The following is an 18,163-nucleotide window of genomic DNA, read 5'->3' as shown; positions in this document are numbered from 1 at the left end:
TTATTGCCTTCTACTGTTTAAAGCCTGCTCTCTTCCAGGGTGTGAATGCTTTTTGAACAATGCCTTTGTTCAGTCTGTTTCCTCTACGTATAGTGCCCTCACCATAACACTCCCTTTGTTTAAACTCCACACTTCTATCAAAGCCCAGCTTAAGAACTGTCAGGCTCTCCTAGATCACACCAGCCCACAGCAATCTCTCCTTACTCCAAATTCCTACTGCCCTTATAACTGCTCCTTTCACAAAGCAATATACTGCATCATTGGGGTCTTTTTAAAATGTCTGTCCTGTCTCCCTAGTTAAATATAAACACCCAAAACAGAATTGGTTGTAAAATGTTGTGAATCCCCAGTACCCTCATAGAGTGACTCATACATTGTAGGTAGGCATTCGGTGTTTGTACATAAATTTTATGCCTCTTCTAATGCTTCAGTTGTACAGTCTATTAGCAGCCATTTATTAACTGCCCATTGGGTTCCAGATGAACTAGTGCATTTAGCGTCTAGTTCATCTTCCCTGAGGACACTTGACAGCTATGATTTCATCATCACCAGCCTTTTCTTAATCCTACATAGGCCTTCAGTGTGTGTTTCTGCATTATTACCCTCAAAGGTTTATTTTCCAATTATTTTATTATCCCAATTATGCTCTGTCTTTTAAAATTCAGGATCTAAAATTTTAACAAAATTATAACTAGAGAAGGTAAATACAAGAATTAAATAAAACGCCATATATAAAGTGCCTCTCACTAGAGTTGGAGTGTACGGGGGATCAATAACGACAGCTATAAATTACAGGTTCTTCCCAAATGAAATCTACCTGCCTAGCATAGTGTTGTACATATTTGTAATCATTAAAATTGATTTTGACAGTGTGTGTGTTTCTGTGTACAGGGAACTTTCTATGCTCTCAGTTCTGTGGGGGAAAAGAAGAGAAGGCAAGGCTCTGGTCAGCCTCTCTGGGTGGACATCTACTTGGAGTCAAGATTGAAAGCCATGGCATGGGGATGATAAGGAGACACACACTACCAAGCATTAAATGGAGTCCTAATAATAGCAACACCTCTTTGTTTTATGGAGTTGATGTATATTCTTTTATTTGCTCCTCTCAGCCCAGCAAAGTCAGTGTTATTATCCTCACTCCACAGATAAAGGAACTAAAGCTCTGAGAGGCTGATTCTCCCTTCTTACATGATAGAGCCTGGGTTCAAGTCCATTATTCTGGCTTCATGTTGCATGTTCTTTGCAACACAGTTTTTATTCATTTGCTCATTCTTTCATTCACTTGTCTGGTCATGCATTCAGCAAATATTTGTTTGTTACGAATTATATGTCAGGCACTGTGCTAGGTGACTGGGATAGAAGGCAATAAGATACTGCCCTTGGCCTCTGTGTCTACAACATAGAGAAGAGGCAGAGACACTATGTATTAAAGAAATTCACAAAAGAAATTCCTAAGGGCTGGTCCTAGACATACTATCCCAGTGAACCAGCTGATTATTCAATCCTCATTCTCCCCAAGAATACTCTATTATTCTATTATTCTACTCTATTATTAATAGAGTATTAATACTACCATTAATACTCTATTATTTCTCCATTATCTCTATTATTCTCTGTACTCATAGAGAATAGTAGTGCTCTCTTGTTTCTGTTTTCAAACTCAGGGACATTGAGACCGGGAAAGACCAAATGGCTTGCAAACTGTCATGTGCATCAGCAACAAAGGCTGTAATGTCAGGGATGCTTTGCTCTCCATCCCAGGTATAGTCTACAGATACGCTTTGCTCGTCACCACCAATATGTCCCTGGTATACTGGGCTGACTGATGTTTTGCAAACACAATCCTGTGTAAAAACAGTAGGAGAGCTTGCTATTTAAAGGAATCCTCTGATGAACCTTTATAATTATTATTGTCTTACCTTCTGGTCCTAACCATGCTTCTTAAAAGAAAAAATTCTGCTTTCTCTCTATGTCCTTGCTTTTTAATTACTTCTCAAACACTTTAAATTCTGAGTCAGCCTTTTCTGAAGCCATTCTTGTTATGGAAATTAGCTGAAAAAAACCCACTGGACTCTTTTTCAGTCCTTATCTTACTTGAACTTCCTTCCATATCTCATGCTCCTGTTTTCTTAAAATTCTGTGATATCACATTATCTTGTTGATGAATCCCAACTCAACATCTTTAGACTTGATAGAACTTAAGTTTCAGATTCATCTCTCCATCTATCCACTGGGCAACTCATTCATTCATTCAACAAATATTTACTGGGTGCCTACTGGGTGGCAGGGAATGGGCTATGTCTTGAGACTAACATGAACAAGGAATTTATTGTCTGGGGGTGAGAAGCAGGAAATAGATATTCACAAGCAACTCAATGGGTCTAAAAATGAACTCATGATTTTTCTTTGCAAATGTCTCCTTTAAACTACATGCATTTGAAATTCCGGCAGTCATTCCAGACATTCAAGTCAGAACTTACAAGGTTTCCTCTGCCTCCCTTTTGTTCATCCACAAATTCTTGGCTAAGTCCTTTCAAGTCTATGTCATAAGTTTATCTCCATTCCCACTGCTCCTGCCCTAGCTCAGATCCTCACCATCTTTTGCCTAGTTAACCATGTAATGTCCAAAACGGTCTCTTCACCTCTGACCTAAGGCCAGCACCCATTGCCCCATGCTGCTTCAGCCGTGTTTCTCTTACCATGAGTGACCTTTCTAAATCCCGACATTTCAACCTTTCAACCTTTTAACCTGACATTTCGCTGCTAAAATCTCTTTAAAATCTCCCTTCCCTTCAGGAAAAGTCCAAACACCTTCTTATATATTAGAGGTCCTTCTAACTGGGCTCCTGCCTACCTCCTAGCCCTGCTTCCCATTGTGCCTCCCCAGTCACCCCGACTGCCAACATACACACATCCTATGCTCTAGTGATGAATAACAGAGTTTCTCAGATACTGCATGAAAATTCATTGCAAATATTCCCTCCTTTGGGTAGCCATTTCCAGCATCCTCCCTTAGGCAGAGTGCTTTTGTTACTTTCTCCTTTGGACACCACTGCTCATTACACATAATAATTAGTGTAGTCCCTGATCATTGAGCATTTACCAGTTCTGACATCATGCCAGACCCAGAGGCAATATGATACAGTGTTTAAGAATCTGAGCTTTGGAGATAGCAAGGTTGGTTCAAATCCCAATGTATCATTTATTTAGCAGAATGATCTACAGCAAGATACTTAAACTCTCTACATCCCAATTTCTTCATCTTTAATATGAGCAATAATAAAACCTTTCATTGAGTTGTTGTACGGATTAACGAGACAAAGTACAAAACATGTTTAGTATGGTATCTGTTACACCATAAGCTATTATTAAGTTGAAGTCATAATTATTGTTTTTGCTAGTATACTTTTTACATATATCATGGGGAATTTGCCCCCAAACCCTAGATGTTTTATCTTCATTTCACAACTAAGGAGGTTAGATTACTTGCCCAAAGTCATATAATTAGAAAGCAACAAAGTTAGATTTTAAATCCATAGACAAAATACCATTATAGCCCTTAGGACACTGTGTGAAATGTATTTACTGGGTACCCAGCTCTCCACGTGGAAGGGAAGCTCCCTGAAGGCTAAGACTTTGTCATATTCGTATTTCACATAGGAAACGTTTGAGAATGAATGAACAAATGAACAACTATGTTTCAGCCTTGGCTGACTGATGGCTGTGAGATTCCAGTCCTGGGAGAGGGAAGAAGTGGCTGGTATGTTCACGGTGGCAACGGAACATGAGCCACTACCAGGCCCCTGGGTCACTCACTCATTGCTTCTATCTGCACATGGATGAGGTTCTCAATGTCCTCCTGTAGGGTCTGATGGGGCTTCAGGGGGATGGGCAGGTAGCCGTAGTGCTCTCTGTTGCAGAGGTGCATCTGGATGCCTGAGGACAGAAGAGAGGGACAAAACTGGCCAATCAGAAAATACACTTCTTAGTTCTACAGTGACAACTAAGAAAAAAGAGACTAGGCTGTGGCCAAAGCTGAGTTGGGCACTGAAATTGAACAAGTAGTTGTTCCGGGCAGGTTGTGTAGACCTCAAAAATGCTCCTTTATTAAGAAAGTGTAACCAGAATTTGGGGCAAATAGAAACCCTGGGCCATTCTTCAGCTCAGAGGAAATTGATTTTTTTCTCTCTGAAGAGAAAGCATCCTTGTGGCCTGAAATGAACACTAAAGGCATGACGGGATCAAAAAAGGAGGCAAGGAATTCCTGCTCCAGAGAACAGAATGGAACACTGTAATCCACCTACAGGAAATAAAGAGAAAATGAGGAATAAAAGCCACATTTGATATGAAAGCAAACAGGAAAATCCTGTAAGGCTGACAGATTATTAAAGCTAACTCTAAGCATATGTAGAACAAAAAATAAAAAACAAAGGAAACTTAAAATTTTCCATGATTCTCCATGGTTTGATTTCTTCTCTTAGCACGCATGGATTTGGAGTCAACCAACAGACATGAAACTTCTATAAGAGAGTCAGAAAGGGACAAAAGAAAGTCTGCATTTCAAGTCCTGTTAAGAACCTTCAGTATGACAATACCAGAGACATAGCACAGCCCTCTTGTTTTCAAAACCCGTCTTCACAGCCCCAGCTGGCTAACTCCAAGAGTTATATATAGCACCTGTGTTCAACCAGGTAGCTATGAATATTGGAATCAAGAGGGTCTCAGAGGGATCCAGCAACTGACAGTCCTGACTAATGAAAAGACTGCTTAGGTAAAAGGATGAGTCTGCCAAGCTCTGGTCCATGTGTCCAAGCTTATGATCTGTTAATTTCTATAATCACCTATGCTTTGCAGACAGAGAATTACCTGCACAGTGACTTCTCTATTTTGTGCAGATGAAATTTCCTCCAGTCAGCTGCATCGCCTGCCAAATCAGGTGGAGCTGTCTTGTGGCATTAACAGAGAAGAACGAACAAAGAAAAGAGCTCTTATCCTCCCCTTTACCGAACCCGGCTCCCACCAGGGCTGGTCCAGCAAGCACTGTCACTTCTCTTGCCTTCACCAACAGGACTCACTAGCTCTACTGTTTGCCGACATGAATGCTTCTGAGAAACTTCAAATCCAAACGGACCCTCTTGCAAAGTCGTGATGAATTCAGGAAACAGAAGGGAAATGATTTAATGTTTAGGTTGCCTCTCTACCCTAATTAGGTAAATAATTTTACCATTCAATTTTCCAAAGCTTCAGTAAAAAGGGGAGGTGAGACCTAGCCAAGCTATCCATCAAGTGTGAGGGGAGAAGAAAGGCATTTTCAGACGTGCAAGGTCATATTTACTTGCCATCACACTTCCTCAGACAGTGACTGGATGATGTGGAAGAAGAAGGAGAAGAAAGAGGGGCAGGGGGAAGATTACAAAAAAACCAAAAAACAAAAAACAGGGAATATGCAGGACATAGTGAACAGGAGAGTCAATACAGAAGAGAAGAGGAGGGAGTTGCAGCTCCGCAGCTGTGGCACCTCTCACATTAGAGAACAACAGGAGGCTCCGGGACAGACATCTTTACACACACACACACAAAGAACATCTGCTGAATCTGACCATTCTAAGAGGAGTTTTAGACAGTCAGGGATTAGATTTGGATGGCGTTAGTAATAATAAAACTAAGCAAATATAAAAGGCAATTGTTAGGTCAGATATGAAAGGAAAAGTAGCCATAGTCCATAAATGGAATTAGGTTCACATGATTATAAGAGCAAAAACACTGACCATGGCTCTTTCTTAAAGTACCACGTAACTACATCAAGAGGACAGGGTGATGGGAAGAATGCGTTTGCGTGAACGTGGCAGAGGGAGGGGAGAGGACTAACTCCTCCTCTTCACTAGTGAGTCAATAGGTATTTGCCTAAAGCAAAACCAGAAAATCAAGAAGCAGTATTATAAACATGCTACTTAGAAACATGGATGTGACTATTACACTTGTACCATCATCTAGAAGAGTTAAAAGTGCTTGTCTTCTAAAAGAAGGAAATGGTACAGGGAGGTGACACCCAGGGGACTTCTGATTTTATAATAAACTGTGGGGGACTATTCGAATTGATTCAACTATCTACCTGGATAATTGGATAAAAATATTAAAAATTTAAAAGAAAATGTGTTGGTAATTAGATAAAATCTATGAAGGAACTTGGCACTCAGTGAAAGCTACTTCTGGGGCAAACAATTTTCTCTTTGTAAAAGAATGGTGAAGGATACGATACCTTGAAGGCCTGTACTTCTTTTATGAAGATAGCAAACATTTTCTTGCACTCACTTAGTACCTTAACATTGCAAGATTGATCTACCATCAAGATTGATGGCCTGTACTTCTTTTATGAAGATAGCAAACATTTTCTTGCACTCACTTAGTACCTTAACATTGCAAGATTGATCTACCTACCTTTATCCTTGGTGATGGAAGCTCAGAGTTTGAGAAGCTGTGATTTGCCCAAGGTCACACCTCTGTCGCTAAAGAGCCATTAGTGCCAAACGTCTGCCCCTAAAGAGCCAACGTCAAGTATCTCTCTACCCACCCAGGATCTTGAAACCGAGTCTCAAAACCAGTAAACACTCTGGATTGCCATCCCCGCGCATGGGAGGCACTTTCAAGCACTCCCCGTGACGTGCAGGAGGAAGATCTGCCTGCCCGTCACCCACATCTCTTCCTCTTTTGACTCACGGCAGACATGTGGAGGATGACTGGCTGGTGCCAGAGATGGTTACTGTGGCCGCGACATACAGCCCAGATCACTGGCCACAGCGGGAGGTGAACTCCCAACCCTGGCTTCATTAGAGCCACGGAGACTTGCCCATGACCCCTGTGCTCTCTTCTTGGGCTGGATGGGCAGCCACGCCCCAGCACTCCAGCACCCTTGGCTTGCCCCTGTCACTCCTCACCCACATGTGGCAATGCCTGGAGTTGGAGGTGAAAGATTAAGGGTCGAGGTTTGTGGTTAGATGGTCCTGCCTGGGACATGTGGACCCTCTATTTCCTTCTGGACATTTAAAAAAGGATACTCCATGGGACTTCCCTGGTGGTGCCGTGGTTAAGAATCCTGCCAATGCAGGAGACACAGGTTCGAGCCCTGGTCTGGGAAGATCCCACGTGCTTCGGATCAACTAACCCCAGGCACCACAACTACCGAGCCTGCACTCTACAGCCTGCGAGCCACAACTACTGAGCCCATGCACCCCAACTACTGAAGCCCGCACGCCTAAAGCCCATGCTCTGCAACAAGAGAAGCCACCGCAGTAAGAAGTCTGCGCACCACAACGAAGAGTAGCCCCCGCTCACCACAACTAGAGAAAGCCCGTGTGCAGCAACAAAGACCCAACACACCAAAAAAAAAAAAAAAAATGATACTCCAATGGATGATCCATAGCTAGGGAGCTTTATAAGAGTGAGAACAAAAGAATATAAATCATCTTTCATCAAGACTCTTTCAAGAGAGAAGGGAAGTGCCTTGCTTTGAACCTAAGAGGGAAAGAGCTTAGAAACACTCCATGGGCTGCACAGAACTCCAGGCTCACTCAAGTCTCTTCTAAAAATACTTCAAGCTGAGTAAAAGTGCTATTTTAGAGCCACATGACTGTCAGGAAAGCTCTTTCATTCCCCCAAATGACAGTCATTCTTTCCTATCTTGACTCCTGCCCTATTCACAGTTTGTACCACTGATCTGACCCCTCAGCTTTCACTGCTTCATAACTATTATTTGTTTCCACATGTAAAGATCTTATCTCCCCCACCGTCACAGAGCCTAACACAATGCTAGGCACAGCAGGAAAGCCTACAGGACTGACCCTCTCTCCTTGCTTTTCTGCCTCTCTCCTCCCAGCGGAATCATCAAACAGCTCTGGGCCTTTGCACCTGCTTTCAATGTCCTGGGTAGGCCTATGGGAATCTGACCAATAAAGAATGAAGGCAAAGTGAAGAGGCCAAGCAAGGGGCATAGCTGAAAAATTCCTATCTAGCTCATGTCATTCTTCCAGCCCCAAATCCAATTCTTGGTTTTAAAAACTATATCATAATAATTTAGTGACTGGGTCACAATAATGCCTTGTGCAATGTCTATCAAGGAGGCCTTTGTTAGGCAAAGATCATTATTGTAATTGTTAATAGCTCAATTTCTTGGAGCATCTTTACTTCAAGCTCTTAAGCAAAAGGACTGGCACAAGTTGAAGGACTGGGAAGGCCCTGAGTCTGCTTCCCATCCTGGAGAAATCAGAGCCAATCACAGACCAAGTGGAAAGAAGCAGTTACCATTAACGCTGACACAAGGACCTTCATGAAAACTTCCAATCCACATGAGTATGACAACCTTGCTTTTGCCCTGACACAGACCTAAAACATGTCTACACCTGGCCAAAGGGTCTAAATGGTTCTAGCTGCCAAGGGAAAAAATAATCAGCTTTCCACATTTCCACCAAATATTCTCATTCCTACCAAATCTACAACTGATAAGTGGGATACCTAAGGCTTCTAGGATGGCCTGATGTGTGAGTTGTAGCTTGAATTTTATTAATATTCGCAGCTGCCAGCAACCTGCCTCACCTGCCTGGGGTCTGTGCATGATCTCATCCACCCTGACTCTACAGCCACATGAGTTTATACACCATCTGCCCGGTTTCTAAACTCACTTTTGCTAGTGGTTAAGTGGCACATTTCTGGCTCATTGATAATGGGACCTGGCCTCTGTCAGGAAGGTCTGAATGATCCTGAGAAGAAAGCCTTGCTTTAGGAATGTTGTGTATCTTCATGTTGAACCACTTTAGTGAATTATATCCTCCCTGACTGCATGTGCAAGTGACACAAGAGTAATAACCTACTTTCCTACTGACTTGTCGTCCTCTAAAAGTCTACAATGGTTCATGAAAGAGTGAAGTCTGGTTTTGCCTTTCCTTCCAGGGGGACTGTGGCAGAGACTGCTGGTTACCTCCCAAAATTTGTTTTCTCCTCCCAGAGAGAGAATTGGGGCTCTAGACTGCATAGAATAAAGACAACATTTTGAGCCTCCCAACATTCTGAGCTAGATGTTGTCCTATGTCCTAAGTCTGGCTAATGGGCTATGCATGGCAGTGATGTGTTCAACTCCTGGATGGTACCCTTAAAGGGCCGGAGAGTGCCCTCCCCTCTATGGTTTTCACTCAACAGCTGAAATGCATCTATACTGATGAGACATGTTGGATCATAGGATTAAGGACAATACCTCATGGAAGGTGGAGAAGCAATAGAGAAGGAGCCTGGGTCTCTGAAAACTTTGTGGAACAGAGCCACTGTACTAGCTCTGATTTTTTTTTGAGAAGAAATAAACTTCCATTTTTTAAGCCTGGGTCTTCCCCAGTGTACTTTTGGCCCTCTGTCACAGTTTTCTAATTAAGTAAAGGACTCCTATATTGAACAAAGCAATGTAATAGCACCGTAAAGAACGAATCACAGGCCCACGGCAACCACCACCACCTTTTTTTTTTTTAAAAAAGAGAGTGGATTCTTGGGTAGGGACCAGTCCTGGCTCTTGGTCATTGGTGCTCACAGGGACAGCAACACAGAGGGTGCTGGTATGGTTACTGCAGACAATTAATTGCCTCTAACACTACTTGAATAGGAAGCCTATTTCCTTATTAAGAGTGTTTTTTTTAAATAAAATGCACAAAACAAAGGAGCTGGTTATTTGCAGTGTTTCCATGGTGGCAGTACAACTGCATACAAACAGTACCTGCTTGCCTGCTGGAGAAGGCAAAGACGATGATGTCATCAAAGGTCCAGGTGTAGTCCTGGTGCGGGGGGTAGAACACCAGCTTGTCAGAGGCTTCCTTCCTGAGGTCAATTAGGAATGTGGAGTGGACCATGGGGACCGGAAAGCAGCCCAACCTCTTCCATTCTCTAATCTGAAGATAGTCTGGGGTCCGTTTATAGAAGCCCTGTAAGGAACAAATGGCTGGGTTATGTTCACTGATCTGAGGGCTTCCTCTTTCCCAATCTTCTGTTAGGCTGACTCCTAAGTCACCACCAGTTAAGTACAAGTCCCCAAGCAAAGTCACCTTCTCTCTTCTTATCTTGGCCTAAGAATTTCCAGCTGAGCTCAGGAAATGCTATTTACATATAAAACAATACAAAAAGTGTCCTGTTACCAGAAATAATTTTGGCTTCAGCATATCTCTTGATTTAATAGTTTCATAAAAGTATACTTTGTGTTGACTAATGATTGAATATGACATGAGTTATCAGAGGTGGTAGAGCAGAGCAGTTAAGAACACATGTTCTGGGATCTGGCTGTCTGAGGTTAAATCACACCTCAGCTACTTACTGTCTGTAGGTATTGGTCACGTTCCTCAACCTTGCTGTGCCTATTTCCTCATCTGTAAAATAGGAATGATGGTGCTATCTACTCCATGGGGTTGTCTGTAACAATTAAGGAAGGTAAACCTGAAAAGTGCTTAGAGCGGTACCTAGCACCAAGAAAGCATCAATAAATATTGGCTATTATTAAAATGACTACATTACATTGGCTGATATTTTTAACTAAACATGCAGTACTTAAACATATAAATGGGGTCTTTTTTCAATGCAATTACTTATTCACTATCCTGGTGGAGCTGCCACTGCTCCACACTTTTGGGGGGATTCCCCTTTTGAAAGTTCCCTCTGGGCAAGCACACAGGACAACCAGTGCCCTTACTTTGTGGTTTTTGAACACACTGGTTTGGAGCAACCCAGCTTGTTTTTCCTCCAAACTCAACTGTTCATTCAACAAACATCTACTGAGTGCCTACTGTAATCCAGGCTGTGTTAGATGCTGGAGGCTTAGCAGTAAATTGACAACCCCAGTGTTATTAGCCCTCATGGGGTGCAGAAACCACTGGAGCTTTATACTCCAGTGGCACCAATTATAACTTGACTGTTGCCAAAGCTCAAACCCATTCCAGAGAAGATGAGGATGTGTCTTGACAAAACATACTTAAAAGCATGTGAAGCTTGGAAAGGCATTTCCAAAAACATTTTAGGCAACAGCAGGCTCATGGAATGAGTGTAAAGTTTCACAGGGCCAGCACTCTGAAGGGCACAATACTCAGTAGTTGCAAAAGTTCTCTCATATTCATTAATCAGTCACATTCCCTTACGGTCACACTTTCTGCAGTGGTGTCAGTACCCACACATTAGGCACTGCAGCCTCGTCTCTGACATTTCTTTCAGGGCCTCAACTAGTGTTCTAGCTGAGCTAATGCTCACACTGACCACGTGGTAAGGAAGAAGGATCACAAATTAAGACTTAGAAGCTGTGCGTCTTAGAGTCATCTTTACCATCTAGCTGATTGATCTTGGGCCCATGCTTAACCTCTTTGAGCCTAAGTTTCTTCTCCTGAAAAAATGGGGTAAAAGCTGGTTTGTCTATCTCGCAGGGTTGTAGAAGGGATCACATGGGATACGGTCTGTGAAGATATTTTGGAAACTGTAATGCATTATATGAAGTATTATTATTCCTACAATTTTATTAGAAGCCTTAAACTTAAGGATCACTTAACATCCTTCAACTTATCAATATTCTTCCAAGGGACAAAGGGAAAACTGGTTCTTCAGAGGACCGCCTAAGAACACATGTCAAATACAAGGTTCTAGACTACTTAGGACAATATTGTCAGAATGAGAAGCTTGGAAAATTCATGATGATAATGAATCACTGAATATCCTGGGGGCAGGGAGGAAGGAAGCAGAGAAGGAAAGAAAGAGAGAAAGAGACTTAATATGCTTCCTGCAGACAGGCAGAGGCAATAGATGTGTCATTTTTTCCACATAAACTGAATGTTGTCGGTAATGATTCTGGTTCATTGACCAGATAAAACTGAGGTCATTTGGTTTTGGATGTGTTTAAAGGCTCTGGAAACCAAGGCCTGCCTCAAGCTTATAAAGTCATCGGCTGTTTCTGTTCCTGCCCTAGCAGAAGCCTCACTGGGGATGATAGAGAGCCAGAAACAGAAACAAATTAGAATTGCCTCTAAATTGCTTAGATTTTACTTTCACTGTGCAGAGTAAGTGAGCTGTTAATATTCAAGCAAATAAGACAACAGAAACTGGGAGGCTGCGGTTACTAAGATAATCCACTCGATGCTGGTGTCAATGTACAACTCATTAAAAACACCCCAGGGTGATTCTGCCATGTGAAGCACTGCAGATTATTAACTGAGAGTGTATGAACTTCAATTTAATATAACAGCTTCTCCCCAAGGAACTGACTGGCTTTTATAAATATGAACTTAATCTGTCCCTAAAAGAGATGTGGATAACATGCGTTCAAAATCTCTTGGAGCTACGGGAGATAACTGTAACGAAAGAGTACCGCTGCATCCAGCAGCGTGCTAGAGCCAGGAAGTTTGCAAGTCAGTTGACACGTTGGTAGCTTAAAATCCATAAAATCAAAAATCACGTTAATCCCCACCATTGTAAATAAACCATAGACAGCAAGCTTTGCATATTTGTAATAATTATATCATCAAGTGACTGTACCGCGATTTACTTAACCTTTCCCTCAGCTTAAACAACATTTGCATGGTAGAAGTACTTATACCATGAAAACTGGTAAATGCTACCAATCAAGGGTTTTCCCCCACAGAGAACCAGTCATTATATATTTATCAGCACACCACTGGCCTCATTCTTCATCTAAAACCAAACCAAATATAAAAGAGGGACTGAAAATTTAGCTCTTTGAGCATGAGAACACACTTAACATATAATTTTTCCCTTAAAGAATCTTTGTCCTACATTGATATGTACTACATTGATCAGTTTATCTCTCTATTTTATTAACTAAAGAATAAAAACTATAATCAGCCATAAACATTCACTGCAACAGATCTCCAGACTTCGAATATTTTACAATGGAAAAGAGAGATGATGGAAATTTGAAATTTTTTTTTAACTCAAATTTTGTAAAAACATCTACCATTGCAGTTCTAATTATTAGATCTCTTTGGAAATATTTTGGCAACATATCAAAGGTCATTAAAATATTTAATACTCTTTGACTCACTAATTCCAGCTCTCAGAAGCTGTCCCAAGGAAATAATATTAAATATGGAAAATTTTATATTAATTATGATGGTCATCATAATAGTTAAAAGTTGCAAATAGGGCTTCCCTGGTGGCGCAGGGGTTGAGAGTCCGCCTGCCGATGCAGGGGACACGGGTTCGTGGCCCGGTCTGGGAAGATCCCACATGCCGCGGAGCGGCTGGGCCCGTGAGCCATGGCTGCTGAGCCTGCGCGTCCGGAGCCTGTGCTCCGCAACGGGAGAGGCCGCAACAGTGAGAGGCCCGCATACCGGAAAAAAAAAAAAAAAGTTGCAAATAACTTAAATGTTTTTAAACTAAGAGAAAAGTTAAGTAAATTGCATTATAGCCACTTGATGATATAGTTAAAAACATGCAAGCTGTCATCTATGATGTTAGAGTGGTAGGGATTAAAATGATTCTTTAAAAAACGTTTTTCTCTTCCCAGTTTTTTAGTGTTCTTATGTTAGCTTTGATGAGCAAAAAAAATGTTTAATTTTTTGAAAATCTCTGAATCAGGGAGAAAAAAAGTACAAATTTCAGCAAGCTATGGTGGTGAATTTAAAGCTTCTAATGCTAAGTTCATTAGAATAATTTCTTCATAAGTCATCAATACAGAAGAGCTCATGGGGTTGTGGCATTGGACCTGGATTTACCACCTTTCCTAAAAATGCTTGCTCCAATAACACAATGACAGGCATGTTTCAAGGGAGAAAATCAGAAAAAGATTGATGGGGCTGTTGACAGGTGGTTTCCTTGTTAAAACTCATAACCTTAATTCACTACCCAAAAGACTTGCCTGAGGTGTGATTCCGCACCAGAAATTAGAGTACAGGCCCCGAGACTCCAGCATGGGGGCCACAACGGTTTTGTTTTCTGCAATCAGTAGATTGAGGGTCTGTGGATTAGTCAGGAAGTTGTCAACATCTATGAACTAGGAAAAGAAAAGGATAACGTCGCATGAAAAGGTGCTTTTCAGTAACGGGTACAAGAGTAACCCAACACTTGGCAAAGGATCATGGAAACTTGCTCATGACATATGGAACCAGCTATCCATGTTATCCGTGTTTTCCTTATGGAAACCCCTTGCAGCTGGACGGCTTTCATTCAGGCAAAATACATTTAGTCTAACTTCCACATGTTTAGCTCTGCATAAGGCACTGAGTAATGAATTGGTATCATCATTGGGCACATACTCAACGAGGACCTAACCTACACCTTGGTTAGTGGTTTAAGTATAAGCTACTAATGGCTCTCAAGCCCTTAAATAAGGACTTATTCACACTCACTGAGTGCCCACTCTAGGTACGAACGAACACACCTACTCAGGTTGTCTATAGTAAAGCCAAAATGGCCCCAAACCGATCCATAAATGCTATCTTAATGTTACAATTCGAATTTTTGTTTAAAGTACATTATAGCAACCCATGCTAACCAATGAAGCTATTTCCCATTCTTACCAGAAATCCATGTTAACACTGATTCATTTACAGGGACAGTATAGCAACAGTTTCTATCATATAAAATAATCACACTGAACTGTACACTTAAAAAAATTAAAATGGTAGATTTTATGTTATGTATATCGCCCCCCTGCAACACACAAAGTAAATAATCAGAAGCTTTCATTCTTTGAGAGTCAATCTCTTCACCAAAAATTTTGTAGTTCAGCACTTGTACACTTCAATGACATTTAAACAGCTATACAACGTTAAATATCAGCACAATTTGAAACTTCTATGAAATTATTTGTATTGAAATTATGTGTGTGATAAACTATTGGGCTGATTTTTGTTGTGGCTGAGAGGCTGAGGATGGACATAGGTCAACAGTATTCCCTTTAGGAATCAGAGTCTAGTGACAGAGAACAGACGTCCATAAGTTTAATGAAACAACACTGGCTTTGCTTTACTGGCGTTATTTGTAGTGTTGTACTGGAAAATGTTTGCCAAAAGAATTAAATGGATTTTGGGGGCCACAGAGGGAGAACTTTGTTCCCATAAATTTTGGGGGAGAAAAGCCTGTGTCAATTTTCCAAAGGGAATAGGGACTGTAGCTTCTTGCTGATTAGGGAGCTGTCCTTTCCAACTGAGACAGGTTCCTGGAGGATAAGGATAACATTGATTCTTAATTGTCAAGTCCAGCATTTTTCTGGACCACTCTTGAAGTTCTGAGGGAAGTAATGGAACCTCTTCATGGAGAGAAATTCTCCAGGAGAGTCCAGCATAATTTGGAGCAACCAGGAAGCCAAGCAAGAGATACCATTCCCCAGACACTTGGGAGCAAAAGGGAATAATAGCATTTCGGAACTGTTAATTTGAATCTCTTTTTACGTAATCAATTTCTCATATCCCCAAAACTCTTCTAAAAAGTCAAGACCTTTTATATTGCTTTACCCATAGCATTCTCTATGAACTAAAAAGTATTAGAGTTTCTTATGCCTACTACAATAAAGAGATTGAATAATTCAGGAACTTATTTGCTTATTCACTAAAAATGCCAGGAATGAGTCTGAGATGAAATCCAGGTATCCCGATATTAAGTTCTCCAGATTTTTTCTTGTGCCTTTATTAAAACGTTGAGGAGGAGATGTCTAAAAAAGGGTTGTTTTGATTGTTCCCACAGTCCTACATTATCAACAATTGATTTGGAAACATTCTAGATAACAGTTGTCAAGAAATTAAACGTCTGTTTTTACCAGAATGTAGTCTGACCATTTTTCCCTCGCAGTTCGAAGGGCTGCCTGTCGTAGTTTCATCACATGGGCAAAACGGGAGCCAGGCCAGTGCTTTGGTCCAATTTCATCAGGATAAGACCTATAGTAATGATAGCAATAATATTAATAATAATAATAGCTAATAATTATTGAGTGCCTATATATTCCAGGCACTATGTACTAATTCATTTAATCTTCCAGTAGTAACCCTAGGAAGTCGATACTGTTATGGCTATCATTATTCCATTATTACCGATAAGAAACTGGAGCAAGGAGAGATTAAGTAATTTGCTGCTTCCCATACACATGACTCTTTACATGAAATACTTCAGTGGGTTCTCATTAGAACTCACTGAGTCCTTGTGATGTAAGTGCTACCACTCTCCCCATTTCAGAGCTGAGGAAATTGGTTAGAGTGGTTAAATCATTTGCTTAACATTATGCAGTTAATAAGGGGTACAGCCAGAATTTGAATCCAGGCATAACCCCAACGCTCATGTTCCTAGACACAGTCTTATACATTTAGACATCAAATAAATTTGGAAATGTTACAGCATCAAAATATGAGTTTCCCAGGAAAAACAAAGGTTTACCTTACATGGTCAAGTCTGAGTAAACGATTCCACAGAGTCTAACACGTTGATCTGCCCCAGATGGAGTGAGATCATGGAGCGGATGCATAATGCTGGGCTCTCTATCAACATCCACAAAGCAGCCAGGCCAGGACTCGTCCACGGCCATGGAGGCAGGTGGGTTAGCACACCCTCAAGAACCTTTCTGAAAGCTCCCAACTGGTATGGTCATTGATAAAGTCGCAGTAGCCCCGCCCCAAACTGGCCACCACTTCAAGTTCTTAATGCTGCACTGGCAGTACATTTCCCTCAGTGAATGAGAAACCGCAAAAAACAATGAGACCATAACCATACAAATAAAATTAATAAAACTATTTTTGCACAGGAAGTCTCTGGAATGTCTTCCTCAATTACTGTTTCTACAAAAATCAGTGGAATTTCTGTTTTTCTGAATATGTTGCCCCCAAAAACGCCATCTCTGGTATTTCTCACAATGACCTTGGCATACAATATATTTAGTCAAAATCTGGCAATGGAGAAAATTACTAGGATGCAAGAGAGGTACATAGAGTCTTTCTGGGCTACTCTAATTAGGCCAAATTCCATTATAAGGAACTCCAAAAGATTGTTCGAAATTTTTTACAGTGTTCAAACTTGGTTGTTAAATTTTGCTCCATATATGGACCATATACTGAGATTTGAGATATATAAGTAGATACGTACATAATACACATAATAAAAATATTATATAAAGAGAGACTAGAAGAACAAAAATTTGTTCTGGAATAGCACTTCTTATTATGATAATACATATTTGGCTTCCAATAAATGACTTATCCTGGGCAAAATTTCAGCAGCTTAATTCATCCTATTTCTACAATTTCTTAAGCTAGAATTGTAGTAGCCTTGGAAACATTTCGAGTAGTAAGTTTAAATATATTTATTCATGTTCTCATTTACTTATTTGTTCATCCAACAAGTATAAATTTAGTGCCCACCAAGAACATAGCACTGAGTGAAATATAAAGTATTTGTATATTTTAGCCCCTGCCAAAGAAATTAAAAAAATACTTAGAAAAAAAATGCATGAATCAGATAGTTAATGTTAGTTAAGTTTATTGTTGTGTCAAAGAAGAAGATATAGGACATAAGCAATACAAGTGTTGAGAGAAGGTACATCTTTGTAACTGGAATGATTAGCAACAGCTTTTGGTAGCAGTTAACTGGTAGCAACATCCAGATGAAGCAGTTTTCTTTTAGGAAATATTGGTGTATACGTAGGGATGCTAAATTTATGAAATCTTTTAAAAATATAAATCAGGTATTTGAACTTCATTCTGTAGGTACTAGAGAGTCACTGAAGTCTTTTTAAATAGAGAAATGACAGCACATCGCTAGTATTTTAGGTAGACTGATTTGACAGTGTGGTATAGAGAATGATTTGAAGATGGAGGCTACTAAGAAATTGCTATGGTACAGACTGGAAATAACATAAATGTCCATCAGTAGGAGGTTGATTAAACAATTATGATACATCCACACAATGATACTCTGCAGTCATAAAAATAATGGAAGACACTCCTTAACTACTGCTTTGGAATGATTACCAAGATATGATGACTGAAAAAGCAAGGTGTATGTCAGAAGTATACAAAGTTTTCACTATGCTCCCTCAAGGATAAAAGGGTTATCCTCAAAGTATGAATAAATAATATCAATATTTAAAAATATATGCTGCTGTGGTAATTTACTTGAGAACTAATGAGAACCTGAACTTGGCCAGTAGCTGCAGGAG

At 40.6% G+C, this 18,163-nt stretch overlaps 1 protein-coding gene across 6 annotated transcripts in view; it reads right to left on the bottom strand.

Annotated features, from left to right (window-relative positions):
• Window positions 1-18,163, bottom strand: part of COLGALT2 (collagen beta(1-O)galactosyltransferase 2) — a 148,434-nt gene that overhangs the window by 62,430 nt on the left and 67,841 nt on the right. For all 6 annotated transcript variants that reach the window (XM_073803626.1, XM_073803627.1, XM_019952566.3 and 3 more), the window contains exons 3-6: window positions 15,779-15,896; window positions 13,880-14,014; window positions 9,752-9,956; window positions 3,817-3,936 (exon numbers count right to left, since the gene is read on the bottom strand). In XM_073803626.1, the coding sequence (XP_073659727.1) occupies window positions 3,817-3,936; window positions 9,752-9,956; window positions 13,880-14,014; window positions 15,779-15,896 (578 nt within the window). The remainder of the gene's footprint in view (window positions 1-3,816; window positions 3,937-9,751; window positions 9,957-13,879; window positions 14,015-15,778; window positions 15,897-18,163) is intronic.

This window comes from Tursiops truncatus, chromosome 1 (assembly GCF_011762595.2).
Source record: "Tursiops truncatus isolate mTurTru1 chromosome 1, mTurTru1.mat.Y, whole genome shotgun sequence".
NCBI lineage: Eukaryota > Metazoa > Chordata > Mammalia > Artiodactyla > Delphinidae > Tursiops > Tursiops truncatus.
The sequence above is the reverse complement of the archived record's forward strand: the minus strand, read 5'-3'. Positions and strand labels throughout refer to the sequence as shown.